Below are 25,643 nucleotides of genomic sequence, written 5' to 3'. Positions count from 1 at the left end.
CAACAAGTTTCTCCAGAACTTGATCGCAGTTACTCAGGGACCTCAGTGTGATATTCGTTACCTTATCCTACCTGGCTCTGCCCCATCTTGGGTGGGAATAAACAAGTTGTGCGTATCATGCGTTATAGGCCTATATCCTTTTGTCGAGGTGGGAGTGAGTGGTCACACATGATTCAAATATGAGTGTTCCTTAGAAGTTGTAGGTGCCAGTTATTAAAAAAAAAAGGTGATTTCGATTTAATCATTGCATTGGCGATTTGCCCAACAAACACTGGGGAAAAACTTCGATTGCCTTCGCTCATTTCAATCACGACCACTAATGGCGTTGTCCGGGCTGAGGTATTGCGTATATCTATACAAGCTTTTCTGAAACACGGCTCTTGTTGATAGTTGTCCGTACTGTAGAGCCACCCAAGCTTGAAGAAGAAGGATATTGCAAAGGGGTTATTAGAATCATAAGTCACCGAAGTGGTGGGCGATCTACTAGCACTGCTGAAGTTCTCCTAGGATGACTTCAAACTAGACTATCTACCAGCAGCTGTTGGGAGTGAGTGGATATTAACACACTTCTATCTCCGGGACAGCGTATTGGGGGAAAATGGTAAGTAACATGGAAACATCATCATTAGAAGGGATCAGTACCAATAAATACAGTCGTGCTTGCTGTTTTGGTCTCACAACGCATAGCTGGATGCGGTGGACTCGTTTGGATACTTGTGAGAAAGTGGGAACAAGAGACTCTATGTCTGATGAGGCTGATGTTGACAAAGCTTTGTGTAGAAAAGATTGTGTGGCGTTTCTCGGCGCAGGATATGCCGGTACAGTGAAAAGAGGTAAGGCAATGAGGGGGAAAATCTTCCATTGTCTCTCTGTCGCGCAAAGTGTGGATCTGGTGTAATGCCATGCAGGCTTGTGCAATTGGCAACCAGGGATCTGTTTTATGCATGTATGTTTTTCTGAATGTTTTGTACAGGGAAAAAAGCAACATGTGCGTGTCTGTAAGTGAGCTCTTAACATGGTATTAAGAGCATGGCAGTATTGCATCGGTTGTCTGCTTTGATCTGTGTCATTTTGGCATGCCATTGGAGCCTTCGAGGCGAGATTTTTATTTTATTTTGTGTGTGTTTGCCGGCTCTTGGTTAAAAGATGTGTAGGGCTATTCTAAAGGAAATTATGTCCGACCAACATGTAATCAAATATTAGCAGGACAGGCACGACAAGGTGGGAAATTCACGTGACAAGGCGCGGGGAAGAAGGATAGTAAAGCACTTTCAAGTGGCACTCAATCCCAAACTATAGATCTGTGCCCCTATAGTTACCCTGGCTGTGTTATGCTTTCAGCACGTTGGACAGAGGCACCGGATTCTTGCATGGACTAAAACACCGAGTGGACGCCAACTCTCTCTCTCTCTTTGCCAACCCCTTGCCAAACCCGGGATTCTTTTTTCAACTTTTGGTAAGCCAATAAGCCCACTAAGGGGGGCCTGTGTTCTGAAAACGGATAACGAAAAAAAAGCGCTTGCCAGTAAAAAAAAAAAAGCCAAACAAAAAAAAAGCTTGTGCTTTAAAGATGTGTTGCGCCCGGTGATAGAGCATGTGAAAGTTGAAATGTTGGAGCCACTGTAAGGCGTCCGTTCTCTTACCCCCCCGCTCCGTTCTCGCTAGTCTACCGCGTTAACTTTGGGACATGCAAGTCTTGGTCGTGGAGATCTAACCACGTAGTGGTTATCTGCCCTTATAAAAGGTAAGAGTCCAATCTATTGTTTCCATGTCACTCTTGCTTCTTTCGTATTTTTACGGTTTGGGTTTGGAAGATGAAGTTGTATTCAGCACATAGGGGATGTGCGCCTATGCGCTTGGAGTGATCTTATTGCCAGAATAGAGGACGCAATGCAAATTGCTATCTCAGTGTTATTTAATGGATTCGAGTGTGGTTGGTCAAGGAGACCATATTAGCATCACATTATTTAAAATTTTGATGGTGTTTAAATGCAGTGTATAGCTCGGACTAGGGCAAAAACATCCAAACAAATAGAACGGTGGTGTTGAGAAAAGGCTTTTCGAGCGCTTTCCGGACTTTGGGAACACCTAACCTGCTGCAACACCATTTGCGTAATCGTTGCGTTGTGCCTAATCATGCTCCCGATGTGGAACTTACTCTGCAGTCCTCCTTCTGCTCTGCACGAAGAATAATACGAATACTGCTGCATTTACCAAATATATATATATCTATATATATATAGGCCTACATATCTATATATTTATATGCCTTTCCATCCATTAATCTATCTATCTCAATCTATCTATGTATTTGTCTATCTTTCTATCTTTCATCCTTCTATCCATCTACCAAGCTATCTTTCTATCCATCTATTTATCAATCAATTCATCTATCTATGTATCTATCTCTATATATATGTCTATCCTCTTTCATTTGAACTGTTTAGCCATTTGTATAGACTATCAGATATAACTCGGCTTTGATTTCCCCGACAAAATCGCAATATAGCGTCGTTATCTCCGTCATCGCGATCAAATCACTTATGGTTTTACTACGACCGCTCCTTGGTTTCATTCATAAGGTGCTCCTACTCCCGCTCCTACTCCCGCTCCGGCTTCACCTGCTCCACCACCCCCTTTGTCCGCAGCTCCACACTTCACATTCCGCTCGGCCCAGGCAACGACCAAATAATTCAACACATATTAATTCGTAATCATCTTGACAAATACTAATTGTCGGGATATCCCGTGGGACTCCAAACAGTAACCTATGCAAATTATTATATAATTTGGTATGGAATTACAATACAACAAAAATAGGCGTGGTCTAACAGCTTCTATTGACAGATGTGAAGGCTAGAGATGGAGAGAGAGATAAGATGGCTTGATTTGCGCTTGTTTAAAGAAGTAGCCTGGATTTCTCTGGACAGAAAAATCATGTAGAGGATCCACATTGGGTTGTGTAGATAGCCTACCGGGGGATTCTGCTAGTTTTTATATTCCTGCTGCCCCACGACCGCTTCTTGCGCAAATAATAGGAGCCTATCTGTTTTTCCCTTTCCTGGTCAGACCATCCTGATCGGCTTATAATAGCGTGTACACACACTGCTGTTTTCATCCACACGCTTCTAGGGATATCCTACATTTCAAAAGCATTCCGCTGCTATTTCTGGATAAAAAAAATCATCTTCTGTATCCGAATAGAATCACTCGATCATTTCAATCAATGTCCAATATGGATCAGATAGACCCACAGTGGAGAGAGTGTTGTTCTTACTGATTACGATGTATGATTTATTTGTTGCCATGCATCAAACAACTCCTATTGCTTATTAGGCGACGTTGGGTGTTATAGTGCGCTTCTTTGGGCTAGAATCTACGTCACGCCATAATTAAGCCTGTCAGAATTGAAAAATGCCCATCGGCTGATAAAATATAAAAATATTACATCTCCCATAAATAGCCTTGAATGAACAGTCATCCTACAAAATAAAATATTTTAACGAACGAGCCATGATTTGGTTTGAATTTTGATTATAACCCATTTGTTTGGCCCTTATAAATAAAGTAGCGCGCGGGTAGATGGGATGTTACTCAAGCTGATTTGCAAATAATCGTCTAGTTTTTGTGTATCAGCTTCTCTTTTCGCCGTTTCTAAGGCGGCAGCGGTATAGTTTAGTATGAACACGGCGGAGAGCCGTGGGATGATGGTGTGGGTGTGGGCGTGTGGGGGGAGGGGAGCGCGGAGGCGGGGTAGGAGGGGGGTCTGTGGGGTGGCACGACACACTTTGTATGTATGAAGGTTTTTTTATAGAACTTTCTGCAATGTACGTCATCGGATGGGTCCATAAATGGGGCTGTGTTATCTTACCGAGAGTCTCCCATGCAGCCGGCCCCGCTCTCTCTCTCCCCCCCCTCTCTCTCTCTCTCTCTCTCGCTGCAGAGTTAGGGTGGGCGGCAATACCACATCTGATGGTAAGGTTTCATTCCGAACAAGATGAAATGCTTGGCATCACTTGACGAAATATCGGTGCTGCATTCTTTACAGATGATTCATAGACCAGGGGCGATCATATTCAAATGTAGGCCTTTTGTGTGTGTGTGTGTGTGTGTGTGTCATGAAAATATTATAGCCCTATGTCTCGTTCTTTCTGTTCGACCAATGGTTGGGATTTTGGACTAGACATCTGGCGAAATCTATTTTAATGCAGGGTTATATATGAAGGGATTTTAACTCGGTGTGGATTTGTGAGTGTTGGTTCACAGGCCTGTTAATTTATCTCTGTATGTAATAGAAAGACGTTGCGCTATTTAAGCTATTATTTTTTTTACTGTAGATTATATTTGCTAAAGGTGAGTCTGCTGTAGTGGATGTACATCGCACAAAGTAAGAAGCGATTTATCATCGACTGTCCCAATAACCCGACAATAAATTATTTTGTCAAAAAGATGGTGGAAAATAGCCTCTGTAATTGATATGCCTATATAGGCTCATTATCATCAGCTATTGCTCTTGTCTGATGACGGTTCGTCAGAGATTATTTTTGCCGTTTTGAAAATAAGTGATGGGTATTTTTGTTTCTTTAAAGACGTCAGAAAACAATAGGCTGTTCTATTGTTAGATCATCCTCCATGTATGGATCGCAGAGGAACGCGTGTCCAGGTGTTGGCGTGACGCCACTGCGGGACATGGGTTCAAAGTGTTATGTGTTAAACATTTAAATAGAGTTCCTCACATCTTCTGACAATTAACCCAATTAAAAATATCAGGACGATTTGTGTTTCAAAACATCACATATCCTAAATAAATCAAATTTACGCCATGCGTTTGTTGTTGTTGAAGGGTGCCAACATATTTTATTATTATTATATTCATTTAAGTATATGTTTAAACTGCAGGCCTATAGGTGGGCGTGTTTATCTTTTTTCACAAGCCTGAATGTATAGCCACTGTTTCATGGAATGCCTTGCAGAACGATATTCGAGAGGTCTATTCAAATAATAAAAAATTTGCGGGGTTTATTTTGCATTCTCCCGAGAATAGTTCACATGCACTTTTTACCTCAATACTTTTTACTTATCATATAGAAAAAAAATGCTCATGTCTATTTTAGCCCGCATGCAACGTGTGGGGATGTTCAACAAAAGTAATTAGGAAGAGAGAAGGATAGGAAAAAATCCCGGTGGATGCAAGAAAGAGGGGGGCAGTGTTTCACGATTTAAGATGATGACTAAAATCCATGGATCCATTTGAGTTTGTGGCAGTATTAACATAACCATTTCAGGAAATATAATTAATAACAACGGAAATGATGCAGATTGTGTTTGCCTTACCACCCTACACCAATTATTTCACAAGCAACAATTAGCTTTGAGGCTGAAGATTAGTCACGTGTTCTTATGTGCTTTCCCAGAAACCCTGTTAAGCGTCACCCATTCTCAGAAATGGTTTTGTATTGTAATCAGGTTTTCCAAAAGTAGCCTAATGTGTTTCAAACCTCCTTCTGGATGCCCGTCCACGGTCAGCATTGGGCCGTGTGGACTTGTCATTAGAGAGCGATTGGTAATTAAAGTAGGCTACTAAATTGGGATATAAGTCCTCGATTCTGCACCAATTTATTATTATTTGGCGTGGGTGTGACCCGATATGTGTTCCTAATTGAGGCAACTTGCACCAGTTTTCCACAGATATATTTGATGTTCAAACATCCAGAATCTTTAACAAAGTTCAAATGTGTCTGTTCATAAGCTCTACATATCCGTGTATCAAATACATCCGTCTACAGATTCTGATGCGTGAAACCTATGTCTTCCTCAACGCTCCGTGTTGAGCCACCTTCAGTTATGCGCTGCCTTTGCAGAAAAATGAGAGAGAAGCAGTGTTGTTGTTTTTTGCTCTTCTAATGGGATGCCAGGTGATTTATTTATGAATGACTTTGTTGGAACAACCCCCTTGTGCAGTGTGCGATCCCCCCCTCCTTCTTTTGGAGTCATGTCGCCGAGTGATTGCTGATGCAATACTTTGTCATCCAGAGTTTGCCCTCGCCTCCTGCGAGCCTTGGGGGAGGCTATATTCATCTTGGCATGATCCCCGGGTGTGTTGGAGGTGGGAGTGACTCATGGAGCAGGTGTGAGCTGCAGCATCCACTCCCGTACTGCCGCTACATGCCAAACGAGAGCCCTCCGACTCATCCGCTCGTGCAGAGAGGAGCCCCATCATAATACATCTCTTTACATTGGAGTACCTCCAAGCCACGGGGCCAATAAGCTGCTTGGCCCCTGATTGAGGACTTGTGCGGTCAGTAGGGGACTTTTTCAAAATGGCTAGTGCACACTGTGACTCACCAAATGGCAACTGTGACAGAAATATATATATATATATATATATATATGTGTGTGTGTGTGTGTATATATATATATATATAAACATGATGGTTTGACGAAGGAACATATAGGCCTATATTATGCACCAAGACCAAAAATAATCCTAATCTGTATGCATATGTAAGAGTTTGGTAGGGGAATGTTACATGCTACACGTCAATATTCTGGTATAAGTGGTAATAACAGTGTTGTAACTCTGTTGAGGACAATTTAAGACAACAATAACAAATGGTAGTGCATTCTTATTTTATCATTGTATTGCAATGCTTCATTAGATGGCTACAGTGTTTCACGATAAAACTTTGTTTAACTTTATTCGTTTATATATAGGGCTTGGTCTATCGCTTCTAGAAATATCGTCGTAGGTGAATGAACATATAGCCTAGTCAACAATATGTGGGAATATAGACCTATCATTTGAGCTTATGCGCTCAATTTAATAATAGAAAAGGAAATGAGATACCATTGTATAGTTTGGTCTCCATTGATAGCCTATAATAGTACATCCAGCAGTGAACTTCGCAATTGCGCCAAAGTCTAAAACATGACCCAATGCGGAAGGCGGGGGGAGGGGGGGGGGGGTATTGTCTGGGGGGGGGGTTATTCGACTTAAGTCCATGCCGTTAATGGTCGTAGCTTAGAGATGAAAAGGACAAAAATAAATGCAAATGAACGACCCATGAATGTTTTCTACCTCGGGGGGGCTCTTGTATCTTGAGCTCGGTGGCAACCAGTCAGCCGGCGGCTGGAGTCACATGTTGCGACGTCACCGTGTAGTAACTTACTGTAGTTGTAAAGGATCGTCATTCGCAGCGCGCTCCCGGTCCATAGTGCGGCTGCAGCTCCACAGCATGCAACAACTGCTGCTCCCCGCACCGTCTGCAGAGAAGCCGCGCAGCCATGGGACTCCATTTCCTCATCCATGCAATTTCCACCATCAATAATTTAATCTATTTGCTCCAAAGCTGAAGAAGACACATCACCCAAAGATATATCTCGGAGGTGACTGTGGGGGAAAATATTGCTTTTAAGTTATAACTCAGGGGAGTAGTCTTGACACATCCCAGATGACTCTGTCTCGTTGAGTGAGTCTCTTTACGACTGGGCAGTACAAAAAGGTACGTGTTCGCTTATGGGCTTGTTTTCATCACTTTCGCTTGCTTTCAAATTGTTGGGACGGATGTAAAGTCCGATCCTGATGGGGATTATCCCTCTAACGCACGACCCGGTGGTGCAGCTCGACAAGGGATACGTGTAACCGAATCCTCTCGCTCATTAATAAAGAAGGGGTTATTATGTTGATTGGATTTCTAATAGAGTCCGGGAAAGGGAGCTCAAGTAGTCCAGCGTATATACAGCAGAATGCTGTCGTGTGCTGAACTTAGTGATCTACTCGATCTGCCGTCAGAAAAAAGGTAAACTATTTGAACTATCCAACGTGTTTTTTAAAAGCAACCGAGTCAGCCGCTGGGCCTTAACATCATGCATTCTGTAGTCCCATCTTAGCAATGTTTTGCTCATGACCAGACGAGGAAGCTTGGAACAATCCTCAGAATGTAGTCTAGCCTTTGCTCATCTATCCTCGCGCACCAAAACCTAAACAAAGTAGGTTTTGTGCAGAATAAACAAGAAGAAGGAAAAACTAAGTGATTAACTCATTAAGAGTTTATAAGAAACTTGAGACCCACGCGACAGTTTTTTTGCCGACCCATAGTTAGGTTAGAGTTCAGTATAGGAGATGACCCTAAAAGAAACCTTTGTAGATTCCGAAAACATTTTGCTTTTCTTACTTTAAGAGCATGTGCCTTCATCACGAATATCTTCCTGAGCGACTTGTTATTGCTGTACTGCTATGGGGCTATTGTGGAGTGATGTGTTCAAATGTAGGCTAGAAAATATCTATCTATCCATCTATCCATCTATTTATCTATCTATCTTATTTCACTGCTCTATAGGTGTGTGTGTGTGTGTGTGTGTGTGTGTGTGTGTGTGTGTGTGTGTGTGTGTGTGTGTGTGTGTGTGTGTGTGTGTGTGTGTGTGTGTGTGTGTTTGTGTGTGTGAGAGTGTGTGCGTGCGCGGGCGTTTGTGTGTGCGCGTGTTTGTGTAAAGGGAGTGTGCTGATATTCTAGTCCCTAACATTTCACGGTCTCAGGCGCCACCTAGCGTCAATGTTTGGGAACTGAACAACTGTTCTTTCACACATGCGTGGTACTTGTAATGAATTTCTTGCGTGCCTGTGTCAAATCTAAGTGTTTATGGTAATCTAACCATTAAACTGCCTCAAGTGCCCGACGGCCTTTGCTGACGATGGAGAAAGGTATCTCTGTGTATCCAGTAGCATTACTTATTCAGGAAACAGTTTCTAAACAGACATTAAGCCTATAAAAGTTATACATCAATAATCAACTAATAATAACGTTAGGTAAAACAGCTAGCCATTACCCCTGATGAGCGGGGAAGTTTGATGTGTCGAGAAGCTATCAAAGATGAGTCATCCTTGGTTATGGGAAGAAGATTAAGTATTATTTCGATCCCTCCTGTCAAACGTTTTATGTGGTAACAGTGGACCATGCCTTGAGGCTAAGTATAATTGAAATGCTTTGAAATGCTCATCTTCTAACTCATGTGCGTTGTGTGTCGAATTGGAAACAGCGCTCTCAGAGAAAACAAGCATCCACATGTGTCATCCATTACATATAAAGCCTAATTGCCTTTGCCTTGAATAGAGGAACAAATATGTGGTGTGCTACAAAACAGTATGTTTTTAGGCTTTTTACCTAAGCGCTTTGAAATAACAAGCAATAATCTTAGATTCTCATTTAATAGTGTTACTATTTTATTTTATTCAAGAAGGGGTTGAAACTAATATCAAGTAGTCTGGACTGAAACACCAAAATGTGTCAACACTTGTAAAGAAGTGAAAGACAATGGCATGTATCCAATAATAATACCAGTCCTTTGATGCTTTAAAGGAAAAATAAAGACTTTCCAGCATCTTTCAATGGGGGGATTTAACACAATAACCTCCACATGACAAAAAGAACATGGGAAACAAAGCCTTTGTATAACAATCTAACAGGTGTTCATCTTGAGGTGTGAACAGCAATTCTTTCTTTTAGCCTCACCTGCCTCAATACTTTTGTCCCTGAATCAAGGTGTGTTTGCATTTCACATGCAAATATCAGTGCTGCTCTTCACCAGCAGAATGCGCTCAAAACATGATTCGGTAACAAGAAAAACCATGATAAATCAATTTTTTTAACAGCATTTTGTTGTTATATTTTATCTGTATTTATTCAGTTGGATTTAGTTTTTCGTCTATCCTTGTTAATCATATACATTAATAGCCTTAAAAATACATTTGTTTAATTAACTGTGAATCTGACTTGGCCAGACTTTTCTTAAAGACATGTCAAATATGAAGAAAACAATGGTTTCTATTACCGAACTATAAGACATTATGAGCAAGTCCCGCAGCAGTTAAATGATTCACCGGCTATATTGCATAGTACCAGGATGTTGATCGAGAGCATCAGCCATATTGATTCTCCTGATGGAAACAGGAAATCACAGAAATAGAAATGAAATGGTTTGTTATTCCCGGTGTGAGGATACCCAGAGGAATGGCGAGCAATTGCACACTGATTAGTGGCATTACCCCCAACAACCTCCCCCCCCCCCTCCATTCCCTCCCCTGTGGAGACCTGGGAGAGACGTCATCACTGGTTGTTATGCTGCGAAATGACGCGGGTCGCTCTCTCCCCTTCCTCCGCCTCCTCCACCTCCGCCCCCCGCCCGGCTACTGCAATATTACCCGTGTGGTCTGTCAGGGAAGGTGCAGCACTCTGGCTGCTGCAGCTTCACCGTTAGGTGTGACACCTAACAATGATCAGACCTCGCCCTTCACCACGATAAGCGCTTAACGGTGCCCTCTGCTTCTAGCGGCGCCCTGTGCTTCTAACGGCGGGTAATGGGACCATAGATTGAATGAGAAGCGGGTCAACGCAAACAACAGATTTTCTGGAATTCAATGTCTTATCTTTTGTGTCGAAGCAGCCTTTCGCAGGTCCGCTCAAAAACAGACCTGAACATGGTTCCTGTGTTTTGACCTTTGTAACCCGTCGTCAACCAGGCGCCCCGCATCCAAAACCTTGAACGTCTCAAACGTCTTAGTGGCTCCGTTCTCATTTTCATAATGATTCGAAAATAGGCTTTCATGAATAAAAAGCCTAGTAAAAAGGGAAAAAGAGAAAGGTGTTGGGTTGGTGTGTTAATCCTAGTTATTTTAAGGGGCTGGTGTTGTTTTCGTCAGTGAGGGAAAACGCTCCCATCCCCCCCCTGCACACCCAGCCCTCCCCATGTCCTCTCGCCGTACGCTCTCACACTCCGGAGAAGCGCGTCACATAGCTCAGGGGCTGTGAGGCTCATTAAGAAGAAGGATGTGATATTCTGAATAGAGACTGAGACTCCCAGCACGTCTATTTATAGACCAGATATCTCTATGCCGGTCGCCGTGGTGTTGGTTAATTGCAGCAGCGGCCCAGGCAATTAAGAATGAAACAAATGCTTTTGAGGTGGGGTTTGCTCCTCCCTTCTGTTCAAGTCTTTCTCTCCATCCCTTTCGGAAGGAGAGGGGAAGTGTTCCATGTTTATTCCCGTAGTCGGTTGGGACACAGGAAGGACAGCATGCCCAGTGCAGTCCAAGCCTCTCTCGGGCTATTTTTAAATGCCCCTCTCAGGCAGCAGAGAACTAGGTTTCTTTTCATCATAATTGCTGTCTCTTGTTCGTGTTCTGCTGGGATGCTTACCAATACAGTGATAAACAGGGAATCTCAGTGTGGCTTCAGGTAAGGGATGTATATCCATCCAACTGGCTTTAAAGTGTTAAGGACGTCTATGTCCGGCTAAGTCTGGTCTTGTGTCATGTGACTTTTGTTCCCCCTGCAGTGCCTGCTAATAGTGTGAGCGATGCTTTGGAGCCTTGAGGTACTTAAGAGTGTGAGGCGCATGACGCATCTCTCAGACTTCCCGTATCCCGTCCTATTAGTTGCTTCCCCTCCACTCTCATCACTCCCATGCCAGAGCAGGCGCGCCTCCTCTATAAATGCAGTTTCCCATTCATGAATATCCAGACCACTACAGGATCCTAACTGTGTGTCACACCGATGGAAAGGCAAATGTGGTGAAACAACCTGCTATTGCTGGACTTTGTTGGTCTCATCAACAACTGCCCACTGTTATTATTGCAATTATTTGTGAAATGTCCTATGTCCACTCCACAATTGGTCCCTTGGCAACAATTGGGGGTTAACTGACCGAAATGGAATATATTTATGTGAAAAAAAACAAAAGTCTCATATGTCTGCCATAAAACGATGACGACCTTGCCACCGACGGCACCTTTGCTTGATGACTTTCGTCCATTGAAATAACGCGATCCCGGCAGACATGCTTCTGGACTAACCTGACTGTCCTTCTGTTTTTCTCCCCTCCTATTGTTTCTGCAGTTCCACCAGGTTAGAAGAGTGATGACCATCCTGTTCCTTACTATGGTTATTTCATACTTCAGTTGCTTAAGAGCTGCGCCCCTGAGAGATGCCCCAGGCATGCGGGCCCACCGGACAGAAGGCTTCTTGGGCACTGCGGCGACCGAGGCCCGGGGCCACGGGACTCCGCAGAGCGGGGCCGGGCCGGGCCAGCGCGGGGCCCTCCACTCGCTCACAGACACGTTCGAGCAGGTGCTAGAGGAGCTTCTGGAGGTGGAAGAGGAGGCGGCCCAGTTGGGACAGGGGACCGAGAAGGGCCCGGCGGGAGGGGGCGTCCTGGAATCCCTGGTCGCCACGGAGACAAAGGATGTCGATCTGTACGAGTCACGGGTCATGATCAGCAACCAAGTGCCTTTGGAGCCGCCTTTGCTCTTTCTTCTGGAGGAATACAAAAATTACCTGGACGCGGCAAACATGTCCATGAGGGTGCGGCGACACTCGGATCCCTCAAGACGCGGCGAGCTCAGCGTGTGTGACAGTATTAGCCAATGGGTGACAGCTGTGGATAAAAAGACGGCAATAGACATGTCTGGGCAGACAGTTACCGTCATGGAAAAGGTCCCTGTCCCCAACGGCCAGCTGAAGCAATACTTTTACGAGACCAAATGCAACCCCATGGGTTACACAAAGGACGGCTGCAGAGGAATAGACAAGCGGCACTATAACTCCCAGTGCAGGACAACCCAGTCCTACGTGCGAGCGCTTACCATGGATAGCAAAAAGAAGATTGGCTGGCGGTTTATAAGGATAGACACTTCATGTGTATGTACATTGACCATTAAAAGAGGGAGATAGTGTATAACATGTATAGATTTTATTGAAGAGTTTGAAAAATGAAAGAGAAAAAATATCTATTTGTATATATACATAACAGGGTAAATTATTCCGTCAAATGAAAATTTTATGGACTGCATGTAAAAAAAGATGACGTTTATACAGTAAAAGTGATACTACAGTCTATTTATTGAACATATTCATGACCTTGTAAACAATTAAAAAAAAATCTGATCAGTCATTTGCGCCCAGTTCAAATTACTATATCACATTCCTCAAGACATTGTGACTTGTTTACGTTGCCAAGAATTAGAAAATGAAGGAAGAATCAGGCAAGGAAGGAGGGACAATTCCATCTTCAAAAGCTTGCATGCTGCTTCAATTGTGAATTGAGAAATCCTCCTCTAAAAAAATTAAGATGATGCCGACCAAAACATTTGGTTGACATACTCAGCAGAAAAACGTTTTTCCTCTCCAGTAATTGATCTGTTTACCGTCCTAAACCTCACGAGGTGATGTTACATACTATGTCAAGGTGCTGTTGTCAAAGCTTTGCTGTCTATTTTTTTATCCCCACCAGAGTACTATATATAAGATTATATAAGAATATAAAAGAGACTATATATATATATATATATATATATATATATATATATATATATATATATATATATATATATATATATATATATATATAATTTATTCATTGACATGTTTCTGGGATAACAATACTCATTTTGTATGTTGTGAAGTTGTTTGCAATATTAAACTGAAATATCTGAAGAAATAAAAATGAATATAGGCAAATGAAAAGAAAAGCAATGTTGATAAAGTTTGAAAAAATGCTTTTTCATATAGATTAACACAGACAGGCCAACAGACAGACAGACTTCCAGGCAGACTGACGGATAAACAAACAGCAGATGGGCAGGTGGGCAGGAAAGCCAACAGGCAGACAGAAAGACAGAACAGCAGACAGCCAGACAGACAGATAGATAGACAGACAAAGTAATATTAAATAGGCGTGTTATGGGCAGCGGCACCATCAAGTAATTAAGATGTGCTGGAACATCATTGTCTTAAATGTCATGTGAAAAAGAGGAGGCATAATGTTGTGATTAACTTAGTCGAATACAACAATTTTATAAATCCAAATTTTAATATAATGAGATGAACAAAGCCACTTATAAAACAAAAACAAAAACAGTTGTTTGATAGATCAGGTATGGTTATTTCACTATGGATGCAGCAGTATTAGCAGAACATTAACTTATTTGAAATTCTGGGCATTGATACAGACCATATACGTAGAGGTAATGGTATCCAATCCAACTCATGAAGTTTTTATTGGAAATGAACTGACACGGAGCCTATCTTAGCCATAATTAGACCTCTGCCTGATTCAGGTTTTTGCAAACGCCCTGATTAAAGTTGGTTGCACACTTACTAACAAATAATGATGAATCAAATAATCTTAACAAACACCAATTTAAGGAGATTTTAGCTATGTAAAATCTATTGATATATATTTATCATTTGTTTGGCGGTTTTGTTTCCAGACACTTTAAGGTAAGTGCATTGGTAGAAATAATTGGAAGAAAACATATTTCTTCATAAACAGAGAAGATGTTTAACTCTTTTGTTTCTGAGAACCTCCAGGGGAGGGGCTTCATAGAGCAGTTTGTGGTTGCGTTCATTATCTAAGCTGACAGTGTTGAGTTTCCATGCCAACAGTAAGAAACATGATAAGCCTGTTGTATATCAAATGGCCGATCCCATTACTTCAGGAAAAGAGCTAAGGTTGGCTCACATTTACGTACAACTGGATCAAGTTAAGAAGCTTTATTCCTTCAGCAACCAAAGTATGGAATGCATTAGTAGTCACAAGGATGAATGTTTTTAAGCAAAAATCCACCCTATAAAGTATGGTAGGCTAGTGCTTCTGAATATAAACATAAACATTTACATTTCATTACTATATCATGAGTCAAATGTAAATGTTTATGTAATTGTAGTGTGACATTGTCAGAGCATTTACATAAAAAAATTACATTTGACATATGTAACACTACAATTATTTTAAATGAGAAATAAATGTATTGCAATATTGTATTAACTATAGGAAGTACATTTTTCCTTTGTTTAGGATGTGCTTATGGAGCGAAAGCAAGTTATTTTAACTCTTGCTCCAGTATCACTCATTTACAAGGACTTGAAAGGAGAACCCAAATAAAGATATATAATGTATATCAAATCGAGGTAAGTTGACAAGTTCACAGCCCCTGAAGTCTGACAACAGCCCCCTTCCCCCCCATTATTATTCTCCCATAGCACACATATTACACAGGCAATACACATTTATTCACAGCCAACTGCATGTTTATTCAAAATCTTTGCCCATAAAATACAATCGTTACTTTACCGTGTCTAGAATGAACATTGCATTTAAGAAAAATATTAAAAGGAAATACAAACAATTAGTAAGTAAGGTTGTGGTTCTCTCTCCTGAACCCAGTCCCCCCATATCCACCATCTGTAGTGTTCAACCAGTGTTATCTATTTTGAAGATTACTTGACATTAAGTTCTTTGTATCGCTTCTGATCTATACATATTTTCTCATTGGTAACACACAGTTATATATATTCAAATTTGTTCAAGAAAATTCCTACCAATGCCCCTTGCTTGGCTGTATTACTTAACAATAACCACTAGATGTAGCTATTGTTCATTTGAGAGAAATCCGTTTGCCGACAAAACTATTATAGTCTAATATTACGTGTAACACTAATGTAGATACCAAATCAAAAATGTCCCTTCTAAAAGTGTGTGTGTGTGTGTGTGTGTGTGTGTGTGTTTGTGTGTTTGTGAGAGAGTGTGTGTGTGTGTGTGTGTGCGTGTGCGTGTGCGTGTGTGTGTGTTTGTGTGTGTGTGTGTGTGTGTGTGTGTGTGTGTGTGTGTGTGTGTGTGTGTGTGTGTGTGTGTGTGTGTGTGTGTGTGTGTGTGTGTGTGTGTGTGTGTTTGTGTGTGTGCGTGTGTGTGCGTGCTAAATGTTGGTTCATTCAAAATGAGCCAACATTTACCAATCACTCTGCAATGTTTACTGGGCTCGGGCTCGTCGCGAAGAAGTACTGGCAACGTGCAACGAGAGAGATGCATGAGCCATGTTCCTTTCAAAATAAAAGCATGTTTTCAGATTATAAATATAATGGGGACGAACAGCCGGTTTATAATCTTGAATAAATACTGAGGTGATGCGATTAAATATGTGCATTATATTATATGGTCATCAATGCAAACATGCACTTATATTTTGCTATTTTGCAAACATGCACTTAACATTTCTATATTGCATTTCAAGACTAGTGTTTGAATACATATAATATTAAATCAAAGAAAATATATTCACTTGTCTTTTGGTGTAAGTGTAATATAACAATGCATTTGAGATACATTCAAAACCCCATCTTCCACAATATTCAAAAAAGTATTGTTATACTTTGAAGGTCGACATCGGAAGTCAAACATTTTCGGCTAGCTTGACCCAGACCTGCCTTGACCCTAAACAAGCTAACTGCTAACCAGATTTAGAGTCTCGGTTTTGCAAACATATCCCGACTTTCACACATTATTATTTAAAAATCATCTACCTGGAGCCTGATATTTCATCATTCTAAATATGGCATCACTTGGGGAACCTGTACGACTGGAGAGAGGTAACTTAGCGGGGAAGCTAACATTAGCTTACAATTGTCTGTTTATTTTTGTTGTTGTCTATGTCTCTGATGATGTATCATCTAGCGAATGCAGAATATTCACGTTGGTTTTTGTCCTAAAGTCATGCCAATTATGTCAATTGTGCACGTAACAAGGACGCTAAGAAGTAGCATTAGTTTGGAGAATTTGAGAAAGGAGGCGTTTTATTATTGTGGCTTTTCTAATCATTAGTTCCGGTGACGACTCCGCTAAACCCTAAATAGTAGGTCATAATAAAAATATATGGTATTTTCTTTGAAATACCGACGTTGTATCGAGCTAGCTGCATTTCTGAGTCATTCACGATCACGAATCACCAGTTCAACCAACTTCAAACCAAAACAGAAAGGTTCTCTGCTTATTTAAGCTATTCAATGTAATGTATCTTATGTATTGCCATGTAGAGCTTATTTCTACTTGGCCAGTCCACACTTTTCTTATAATGTTCGTGTTGCTTACGATATTGAAACATAGTTTTTGTATGTTTTCTTGTAAGACATTTCAAGAGCTATCGAACTTCTGGATAAGCTCCAAAGGACCGGCGAAGTGCCGCCTCAGAAGCTTCAGGCACTGCAAAGGGTTTTACAGAGCGAGTTCTGTAATGCTGTTAGAGAGGTAAGGTGACCTTACTTAAATAGCACGGTTTACCACCTCATAACTCTGTGAATTACATATATAGAAATAATGCTTCGTCAATTAACAGCCGTCTTGATTTTACATTTTACAGGTGTATGAGCATGTGTATGAAACGGTGGACATCAACAGCAGTCCCGAAGTCAGGGCCAATGCTACAGCCAAGGTAAGGAGGATAAACTATGAGGAAAGTTTAGCAAGAACGGGGTGATTGATTTCCAAGTAACCCTTCTAACCCTCTCTGTAGGCTACTGTTGCAGCTTTTGCCGCAAGTGAAGGCCACTCCCATCCCCGCGTGGTGGAGTTGCCAAAGACAGAGGAAGGCCTGGGGTTCAATATAATGGGAGGGAAGGAGCAGAACTCTCCCATTTACATCTCCCGCATCATCCCAGGTGGTATCGCTGACCGCCACGGTGGTCTGAAGAGGGGCGATCAACTCCTGTCTGTGAATGGCGTGGTACGTTCATGCATCTGAGTTCAGACGAAACTAGGGCTAAATGTATGTTATTGTAAGAGTAACCTTTTACTGGCTCTTTGGGGTTAGGTTACCAGGTTACGTCAGTCCAACATTATGGCTATAAGCCTTTAGATCTGATGGGCGAGAGGGATTGCCTCGTGTCAGAGATAGCGGATGCCTGGGCCGTGGTTGGATAATAAATAAATAAGGATTCATTAATTTTCTATAGCGCTTACAGTGACGAAGACATAAACACGAAGAGGGTGATGACAGCATAACAGAGAAGAGAAGCAGGGTGGAGTGTGATTATAGATAGGGATAAGGGTGGTCATGCGTAGGGGAGGTCATAGGCTTGGGAAAAGAGGTAGTTTTTTAAACGGGATTTGAATATGGGAAGCGAGGGAGAGTCGCGGACAGGTTGGGGGAGAGAGTTCCAGAGTCGGGTTTTAAGTTTGGATGGTCGGACGGTCAGAGTGAGAGTGGAGGAGGTTCGGCAGGGGCAATGGGGGATGAGGTCAGCCAGGTAGGGCGGGGCCAGGTGGTGAAGGGCTTTGGAAGTCAGGAGGAGGAGGATTTTGAAATTGATACATTGTTTGATGGGGAGCCAGAGGAGAGTGAAGAGAACAGGAGTGATGTGTTCACGAGACCGGGCCTGAGTGAGAAGGCGCGCAGCAGCAGTTTTGGACCATTTGGAGTCTATGGAGGGACTGAGAGGTGATGCCGGTGAGGAGGGAGTTGGAATGGTCTAGATGGGACGAGATGAAGGCGTGGATAAGGGATTCAGCAGCAGGGGGGGACAGGCAGTGTCTGATTTGGCGATGCGGCGAAGGTGGAAGTAGGAGGTATTTACAATGGAGCTGACATGGGGACCAAAGGAGAGGGTTGGTTCCAGGATAACTCCAAGATTGAGGACCAGGGGGGAGGGAGTGATGGTCGAGGTGTCGATGGTGAGTGAGATAGGGCCTAAAAAAAAAAAAAATGTTTGGTTCCTGTTGGTCAGTTGAGGTCATGGGTGGGTAGGGAATTTATTTAATTTTTTTATTTTATTTATTCCAGCGGCAGCGAATGATAGGTAGGTTGTTTTCATTTAAAAACGAGGAAATTTGCTCATCCTTGTACAGAATGAAGAGGTGCAAAATTATAGTTTGCATCAAAAAAAAAAATCTTTTTATTTTTTTATTTTTTTTATAAAGCTCATAAAATAATTTGGGTCGCACATAAATTGACAGGGTCGGTCGGAAACCGGAACCAAACAAAAAAATTTTTTAGGCCTAGGTCCAGTTTTTTTGAAGGGATTTGGTGCCTATGAGGAGGAGCTCTGTTATGTCACTATTGAGTTTGGGGGAGTTGTGGGTCAGCCGTGTTTTTATTGTAGAAATGCAGGTTTCGAGTTCGTTTAGGCGAGAATTTTGGGTGGGTTTGGTTGTGATGTAGATCTGAGTGTCGTCAGCGCAGCAGTGTAAGTCGAGGGTATAGTCCCAAAAAACATCTGCCCATGTCTTTTCCTAGGCCTTGATGGAAAAAAAAAAGTCGAGGTCAAGGTAAGTTTGGGAAAAGACAACCAAGGGGCTAAGAGAATCTACTTCACTTGCACTAAGCTACGTAATTATGCAACATCCGATGTTATTGGTCTGGGTCCGTCTACTAGATGTACTACTAAAAGCGCATCAGAGATATTTTGCCCTGTGCCTTATTACTGGGCTGTATCATGCAGGCCAAATAAATGCGGACAACCCGGTATAAAATATGACTTTATTCTAGCGATGCACAGACGACTGCTCATTTATTGGAGTTTGTACCATCGAATCCCGTCAAATCTGTTTAATAATTGATTTGATGCCCACACAATGCAATAATAACCATGGATTTGTTAAAGGTCCCATGACATGAAAATCTCACTTTGTGAGGTTTTCTAACATAAATATGAGTTCCCCTAGCCTGCCTATGGTCCCCCAGTGGCTAAAACTTGCGTTTGGTGTAAAACGAGCACTAGCTGTTCTGCTCGCCTTTGAAAAAACGGAGGCTCAAGCGCGCTGATTTGGAATGTCTGTGCTCATGACGTCATGAGGAATCTCGGCTCCTCCCCTTACTCTGCCTGGCCCGCCCAGAGACGTTGGCCCGCCAATGAGACTCGACCGTGCGAGCGCCACATGTGTGTGTGTGAATACACACACTGTAACGCAAGTGTTTCTTGTCGGTTCTTTGACGTGTCTTGTATTTCCACAACGAGACTGTCGTGGGGGTTATCTGAGCCATGTTTGAGAAGGAATTGGGGGAAAGGAACTTTGGTTTGACTCGCTGAAGTACATGAACTGCGACATGCCGCCGGTTGCCGCGAGGCACCATCGCCCGGCAGCGGGCAGCTGGCAGCAGGCAGCGCGCGGTTCAGTCGACTTCAGGTTGATGTGAAAGTGGAAGAACCAGAGACGTCGCAGAACCCGACAAAGTCGTTTGTGATTCATAATATCGTCTGGAGGCGCACACAATATATTATATGATATAGATATCTATGTATTATATGATATTATTTAGATATAGAGCTCCAGGACTGTAACGCAAGTGTTGTACACTTCCTTGTTATTTGGATAACCGTTCTGCTGTTGGTGTGATGGCGCATAACACGTCGGACTCTCGTCTCTGGTATTTCTACAACGAGACTCGTATTGGGGGTTATCTCAGCCAAGGTTGAGAATGAATTGGGGGGAAAGAACTTTGGCTTCGACTCCCTCAAGTCAAGAACATGAACCACGACAAGGAGGAGAAAGGGATCTTTGCCGGGCAGCGCTTAGGCACCTCCGCCTCCGGCGGTGGTCCCTCAGCGGGGCTCAAGCGGGAGACATTCGCCGCCAACAATCCCTTTCTCCTCCATGTCGTGGTTCATGTTCTTGAGGGAGTCAAAGCCAAAGTTCCTTCCCCCCAATTCATTCTCAACCTTGGCTGAGATAACCCCCAATACGAGTCTCGTTGTAGAAATACCAGAGATGAGAGTCCGACGCGTTATGCGCCATCACACCAACAGCAGAACGGTTATCCAAATAACAAGGAAGTGTACAACACTTGCGTTACAGTCCTGGAGCTCTATATCTAAATAATATCATATAATACATAGATATCTATATCATATAACATATTGTGTGCGCCTCCAGACGATATTATGAATCACAAACGACTTTGACGGGTTCTGCGACGTCTCTGGTTCTTCCACTTTCACATCAACCTGAAGTCGACTGAACTGCGCGCTGCCTGCTGCCGGCTGCCCGCTGCCGGGCGATGGTGCCTCGCGGCATGTCGCAGTTCATGTACTTCAGCGAGTCAAACCAAAGTTCCTTTCCCCCCAATTCCTTCTCAACCATGGCTCAGATAACCCCCACGACAGTCTCGTTGTGGAAATACAAGACACGTCAAAGAACCGACAAGAAACACTTGCGTTACAGTGTGTGTATTCACATTGATGTGGACGTTGAAGAACCAGGAACGTCGGAGAACCCAACGCGGTCGTTTGAGATTCATAATATCGGCTCACACAGCTTTTGGCCGTGATAATATGTATTATATGATATAGATATCTGTGTAAGCTATATGATAATATTTAGATATAGAGCTCCAGGACTCCCGTGTGTTCTAGAATATTTACAGAACACGGCTAAAGGCTGTGTGCGCCTCGCCATTGCGATACATCCACTGTAAACAGAGCGCATGGTACCATCCCTGGCTGCAAGCTGCTCAGGGCCACACTCCCACCCTCCTCCTTGACACGCCCACCGAAACAGCGCATTTGGGGGAAGCTCAATGTGCGACTGGCTCGGAGTGGCTGTAACTCTGCACCACGGCTGAATTTCAGGAACGTCTTTGAATACTGTGTTAGTTGCCCACTAATACCTATATTAAAGAATACATAAAATAGCATGTCATGGGACCTTTAACCATTATTTGCTACCAGTCACAAAATGTGAGCTATTCGAAAACGTTAACCAAAATTGTTGTCATTATCGATACTAATTATCGTACTCAAGCACCTTCCTTTCCATGCATGACCCGGTACTTCCGGGTCATTTCCCTCAGAATTCCTATCCTTCCTGGCAAAAACCACAATTAAACCGTAGCCCTATAAAATAACATAAACCAACCAATAAATGAAAAATGCCCATTAGAAGTGGCCGAGGCTGGCTCAAACAGGGTGTTTTGGTTTTAGGGTTATGCTAACCCTAAAAAATAACTGTGTGTGATAAACTAAATAAAGGTGTATTATAAAGTTACTGCCTGAAGCTCATTATAATACATTAACATGCACTTCCTCTGTTTCTCCAGAGTGTGGAGGGGGAGCACCACGAGAAGGCAGTTGAACTACTCAAGGCAGCGCAGGGAACGGTGAAGCTGGTGGTGAGGTACACCCCCAAGGTCCTAGAGGAAATGGAGTCCCGCTTCGAGAAAATGAGGTCGGCAAAGCGCCGGCAACAGAACAGCTATGCCCAGTAGTGGTCCCCCCTATGGTTCCATGCCCAGACCCTCACGCGTATTCTCTCTTCGGGCCATCCCTAACCACACCCTGTCCTTGTCCCTTACCAGCAAAACAACACTGAACCCCATGTCTAGTTTGTCATCACAAAGTGTGCTACTACGCCTTTTCTGTAGCTTTTTATGAAAATATATATTATTCTACTATTGTAATCTTGCTGGACAATGCAACTCAAGAACACTAGGCTGATCAAGCATTATTTTTGTAATTATGTAATTTGGATCCACTACAAAATCCCAATAATGTTTTTTAAGCTTTTTTTTTTTAGCATAGCCAAATTGTCTCAGGGCAACTGATATCTCCTATTTACTGTGATCAGTCTCAATTTTACTTTTCCTAATTGTTCAGTGTAAGCAATATCATGACTTTATTTAGACAATGATGATGGTAAGATCAAGTCACTTAAAAATGTTAATTAGTAGTTGTTAACGTGGAGATGCACCTCCAATTTTCCATCCTCTTTGTGTTATGCAATTCTTAACAGTCCTTCAAAGACTTGTGAAGCTTAGCTTTTATGTAATTTGTTTAGTTGCTATGTCGGTATGGTTGAAATTGGGACCAGAGCATGGATGCAATAGCTTTTTGTCACCACACCAATAGACATAATATATGTGGCATGTTTCCTCACTATTTATTTTGGCCTGAATTTACTTACTGAGATTAACTTGGTACCATGTCTCTTTTCTTTGGCTTGGGAAATAGAATGTGTAGTGATTTACTTGTCAAGCACTTGTTGCATTTTGTCACGACAGTTAGTATTGTTGTTTTTTAACCCTGCTAATTACTGCTTGTTCATACCGCTTGCATCATTTAAAAGTGCAACGTTAAGAAGGATATTTGCACACGGTTTCACAATTGTTCTTTTGCCACCTCTTAAATTGGGCATTCCTTCGTGGTGTAATTGGCCCTGAAAAGGCATGGCACATCTAAATAATTATTTGCGGTGTTGAGCTAGTTCTACATCTTTTTATTATGGAATAATGAACATTATTATTCATAATATCACCATCGATAAAGTTTTTTATACATTACTATCTATATATGTACTGCATTTGTAAAGGGACACTTATATAGACCTATGGATCTGAGACCATCAGTGGAAACCTTGACGTCTATCAAGGATTCTACTATTACAGATATTGGATTTACTCAGAATCTGATGCAATAATTTCCAATAATTTGACATTACTCATCTTTAACAAGATTGCATAATAACGGTACTTCCCAGCTCACTGTCATGGCTATTCTCCTCAAAGCGAAAACCTGCACCATCAGTCAACGTAGCTCTTCATAACAATCAGAGCTTCTGAAAATCCAGTCTTAATTTGTGTTACCACATGGTTTTATTTTGTTTATCATGTTGTTAAGGTGTCGAGTTAAACAAAATGTCCCTTTACTACTCAGTCTCAGGGTCAATTATTGACGGAGGGATGAACAGGATTTGCTGAATTTTTACATGTGAATGTTTGACACCAAATCCAAGAAGCTATCAACTCCCTTGTTATAATGTCATCAGTGTTAGTTATTTGCCCCCTTGCTTTTCTTAATTTATCAGGCATGTGTTGCAGGTTATGCCAGAATGGTTTCCGGCCCATCATGACTAAGGAATTACTTATACAGATAAACGTTTTCTTTTTTAAGAAATTATCGTTTTTAATTTGCTAGTCATTATATGTAAATCTGTTGTCATTCAAAAAACAATGACCAAGATTTGGTCTGCATGAATTTTTGACTCCACTTTTTTGATTAATACTTCAGATATCTTAACTAATTGGCTGCAACATGTGTTTGTTTGAGAATTGAATTTCATATAATGTCATAGTACTATAGGTAATTGGGCATTTAAGTAGAATTGGTTATAGCTTTAATGGCACAAGTTGTGTAGCTAGTTTTATTATATACCTGTTACTTTAAAAATGTTAAAACTTGTAATTATTTGTGAAATATGGTCATAACGCCCCATGTTACGGATCAGGCTTAACTTTTGCTAAAAATGTCTTATTTTCTTTTAGTATTTTCTATAACCATTTTCTTTAGTAGCTGTTGATTTACAGGTTTGCATATCAGAAGCCTCAATGTTCAGATTTTATTGCTTCATGAACTCTGACAAGGTTAACTGCCCTAAATCAGCCATTAACGTAAAATATCATTATAATTGAACTTTTCCCCCCTTTCGAGTATTAAGACCAAACATTGGAATTTACCAGTTTTGATAATATGTGGAATGTAAAACTCATTTCTCACTCATCTTGGCTGTATTGGGTGCTTAATTGAAGTTGTCCGATATGCTGTTACATTAAACTGGAATGTACTGTATAATAATTTTGAGATTGTAACTTGGAGAAGAATTAGGTTGGAAAATTCACAAAATAAAAGACAAAAATTACTATGAATGTTTTGTTTATATTATAAATATCAAGTCATTGTCAGTTGGGATGCACAGATGAAAAAGTAAATTAAGACGTGAAGCTTATTGGAACGGAAAATTATCTACAAAAGTAAATAAAATATAAAATCCTTAGAAAGAAGTTGACATTCCTCAGCTCTATAGAAAGGAAGACACTTCCATGTCACATTAAAACAGTACAGTGCAGACTTTTATTGTACACAGAAAAGTACATATAAAAGATTTAGTTATTTGTGAGACTAGTTTAAGAATAGTACTGAATACATTTGAATGGGAGTTTTAGGATTCTTTCTTATGATCACAGTTTCAGGATATTTAAGTTGCATTACTTATAACATCTGTAATGGTACAATAAATTGTCTATAGTTTTAATCTGTATGAAGTGTTAAATAGCTGTTATCTTGGTTAAAGTGTTCAGATCTCATGGCTACAACCCTAAAACATGTATTAGGCTGGGCAAAGATTTAAAGTTTTAATCGCATAGTATTGGTGAGTAAACTCGCGATCAATCAGACTTTTAAAATTATGTTTTAAATCCACTCCATTTGAAGTTAAATGAGATTATCAAATGGAATTACACATTATCATTCATACCAAATGTAATTAATAAGCAAAAACTAGACCAAGTGATCTTGAGGGAGTTTTAGTGACTCACTCAGTGTGGGTTGAATATGAAATTTATGGAACACCACAGGGGAATTGTAAACAGGCTGTCACTAACTGCAATTGTAATCAGGCAGTCACTTACTGCAAGTGCAATTTAATGTTAAGTAAGTGGAACTAAAAACTAAAATGATTTCTTATATGAATGTTGACATTCTGTGGGCAAAACCTTTCAATATCAAAGAAGAAAAAATAATAATGTGCGTTTATGTGTCAATTTGTATTAATCGCGTTAAAATAAGATTGCGTTAAGACGTAATTAATGCTTTAACTTGCCCAGCCTATATATATATATATATATATATATACAAATATATATATACAAATATATAAAATAAATATATAGTGTGTATATGCTGCTCTTGAATACTTAATAATTATTGATATAATAGAAGCACAAAATGTCCTTGATATAGATCAAGATATAAGAAGATCAACATTAAAAACAACAACAAGTTGTTTCATGCTGTATGCAGCATTGTAATGGCTGGCAGCATAAAGACCTGGCC

The 25,643-nt window shown here is 41.3% G+C and overlaps 2 protein-coding genes across 4 annotated transcripts; both read left to right on the top strand.

Moving 5' to 3' along the window:
* Positions 1 to 302: 302 nt before the first annotated feature.
* On the top strand, positions 303 to 13,318 carry bdnf (brain-derived neurotrophic factor). 3 transcript variants are annotated; one of them, XM_030376135.1, is made up of 2 exons: positions 303 to 601; positions 11,892 to 13,318. In XM_030376135.1, exons 1-2 carry the CDS (start codon positions 599 to 601, stop codon positions 12,723 to 12,725), a joined length of 837 nt encoding a protein of 278 aa, XP_030231995.1. In that variant the 5' UTR covers positions 303 to 598; the 3' UTR covers positions 12,726 to 13,318. The 3 variants fall into 3 exon arrangements, with proteins under 3 accessions (XP_030231995.1, XP_030231997.1, XP_030231996.1); XM_030376137.1 differs by lacking the exon at positions 303 to 601 and adding an exon at positions 1,322 to 1,744; XM_030376136.1 differs by lacking the exon at positions 303 to 601 and adding an exon at positions 7,182 to 7,502.
* A 2,899-nt stretch (positions 13,319 to 16,217) lies between these two features.
* Positions 16,218 to 24,457, top strand: lin7c (lin-7 homolog C (C. elegans)). The gene is made up of 5 exons (XM_030376138.1): positions 16,218 to 16,418; positions 16,955 to 17,073; positions 17,186 to 17,257; positions 17,339 to 17,548; positions 21,857 to 24,457. The coding sequence occupies exons 1-5, from the start codon at positions 16,382 to 16,384 to the stop codon at positions 22,022 to 22,024; spliced, it is 606 nt and encodes a 201-aa protein (XP_030231998.1). The 5' UTR covers positions 16,218 to 16,381; the 3' UTR covers positions 22,025 to 24,457.
* Positions 24,458 to 25,643: the final 1,186 nt, after the last annotated feature.

The sequence above is a fragment of the Gadus morhua genome, chromosome 14 (assembly GCF_902167405.1).
Source record: "Gadus morhua chromosome 14, gadMor3.0, whole genome shotgun sequence".
NCBI classification, from domain to species: Eukaryota; Metazoa; Chordata; class Actinopteri; order Gadiformes; family Gadidae; genus Gadus; species Gadus morhua.
This window is presented reverse-complemented; position numbering and strand designations above follow the sequence as displayed.

Excerpts from the sequence above, each read along its gene's own strand:
- lin7c (XM_030376138.1), top strand. The coding sequence starts at position 16,382 with ATGGCATCACTTGGGGAACCTGTACGACTGGAGAGAG. Across the intron at positions 17,074-17,185 it reads TCTGTAATGCTGTTAGAGAG|GTGTATGAGCATGTGTATGA; the intron begins GTAAGGTGACCT and ends TACATTTTACAG. Across the intron at positions 17,549-21,856 it reads TCCTGTCTGTGAATGGCGTG|AGTGTGGAGGGGGAGCACCA; the intron begins GTACGTTCATGC and ends CTGTTTCTCCAG.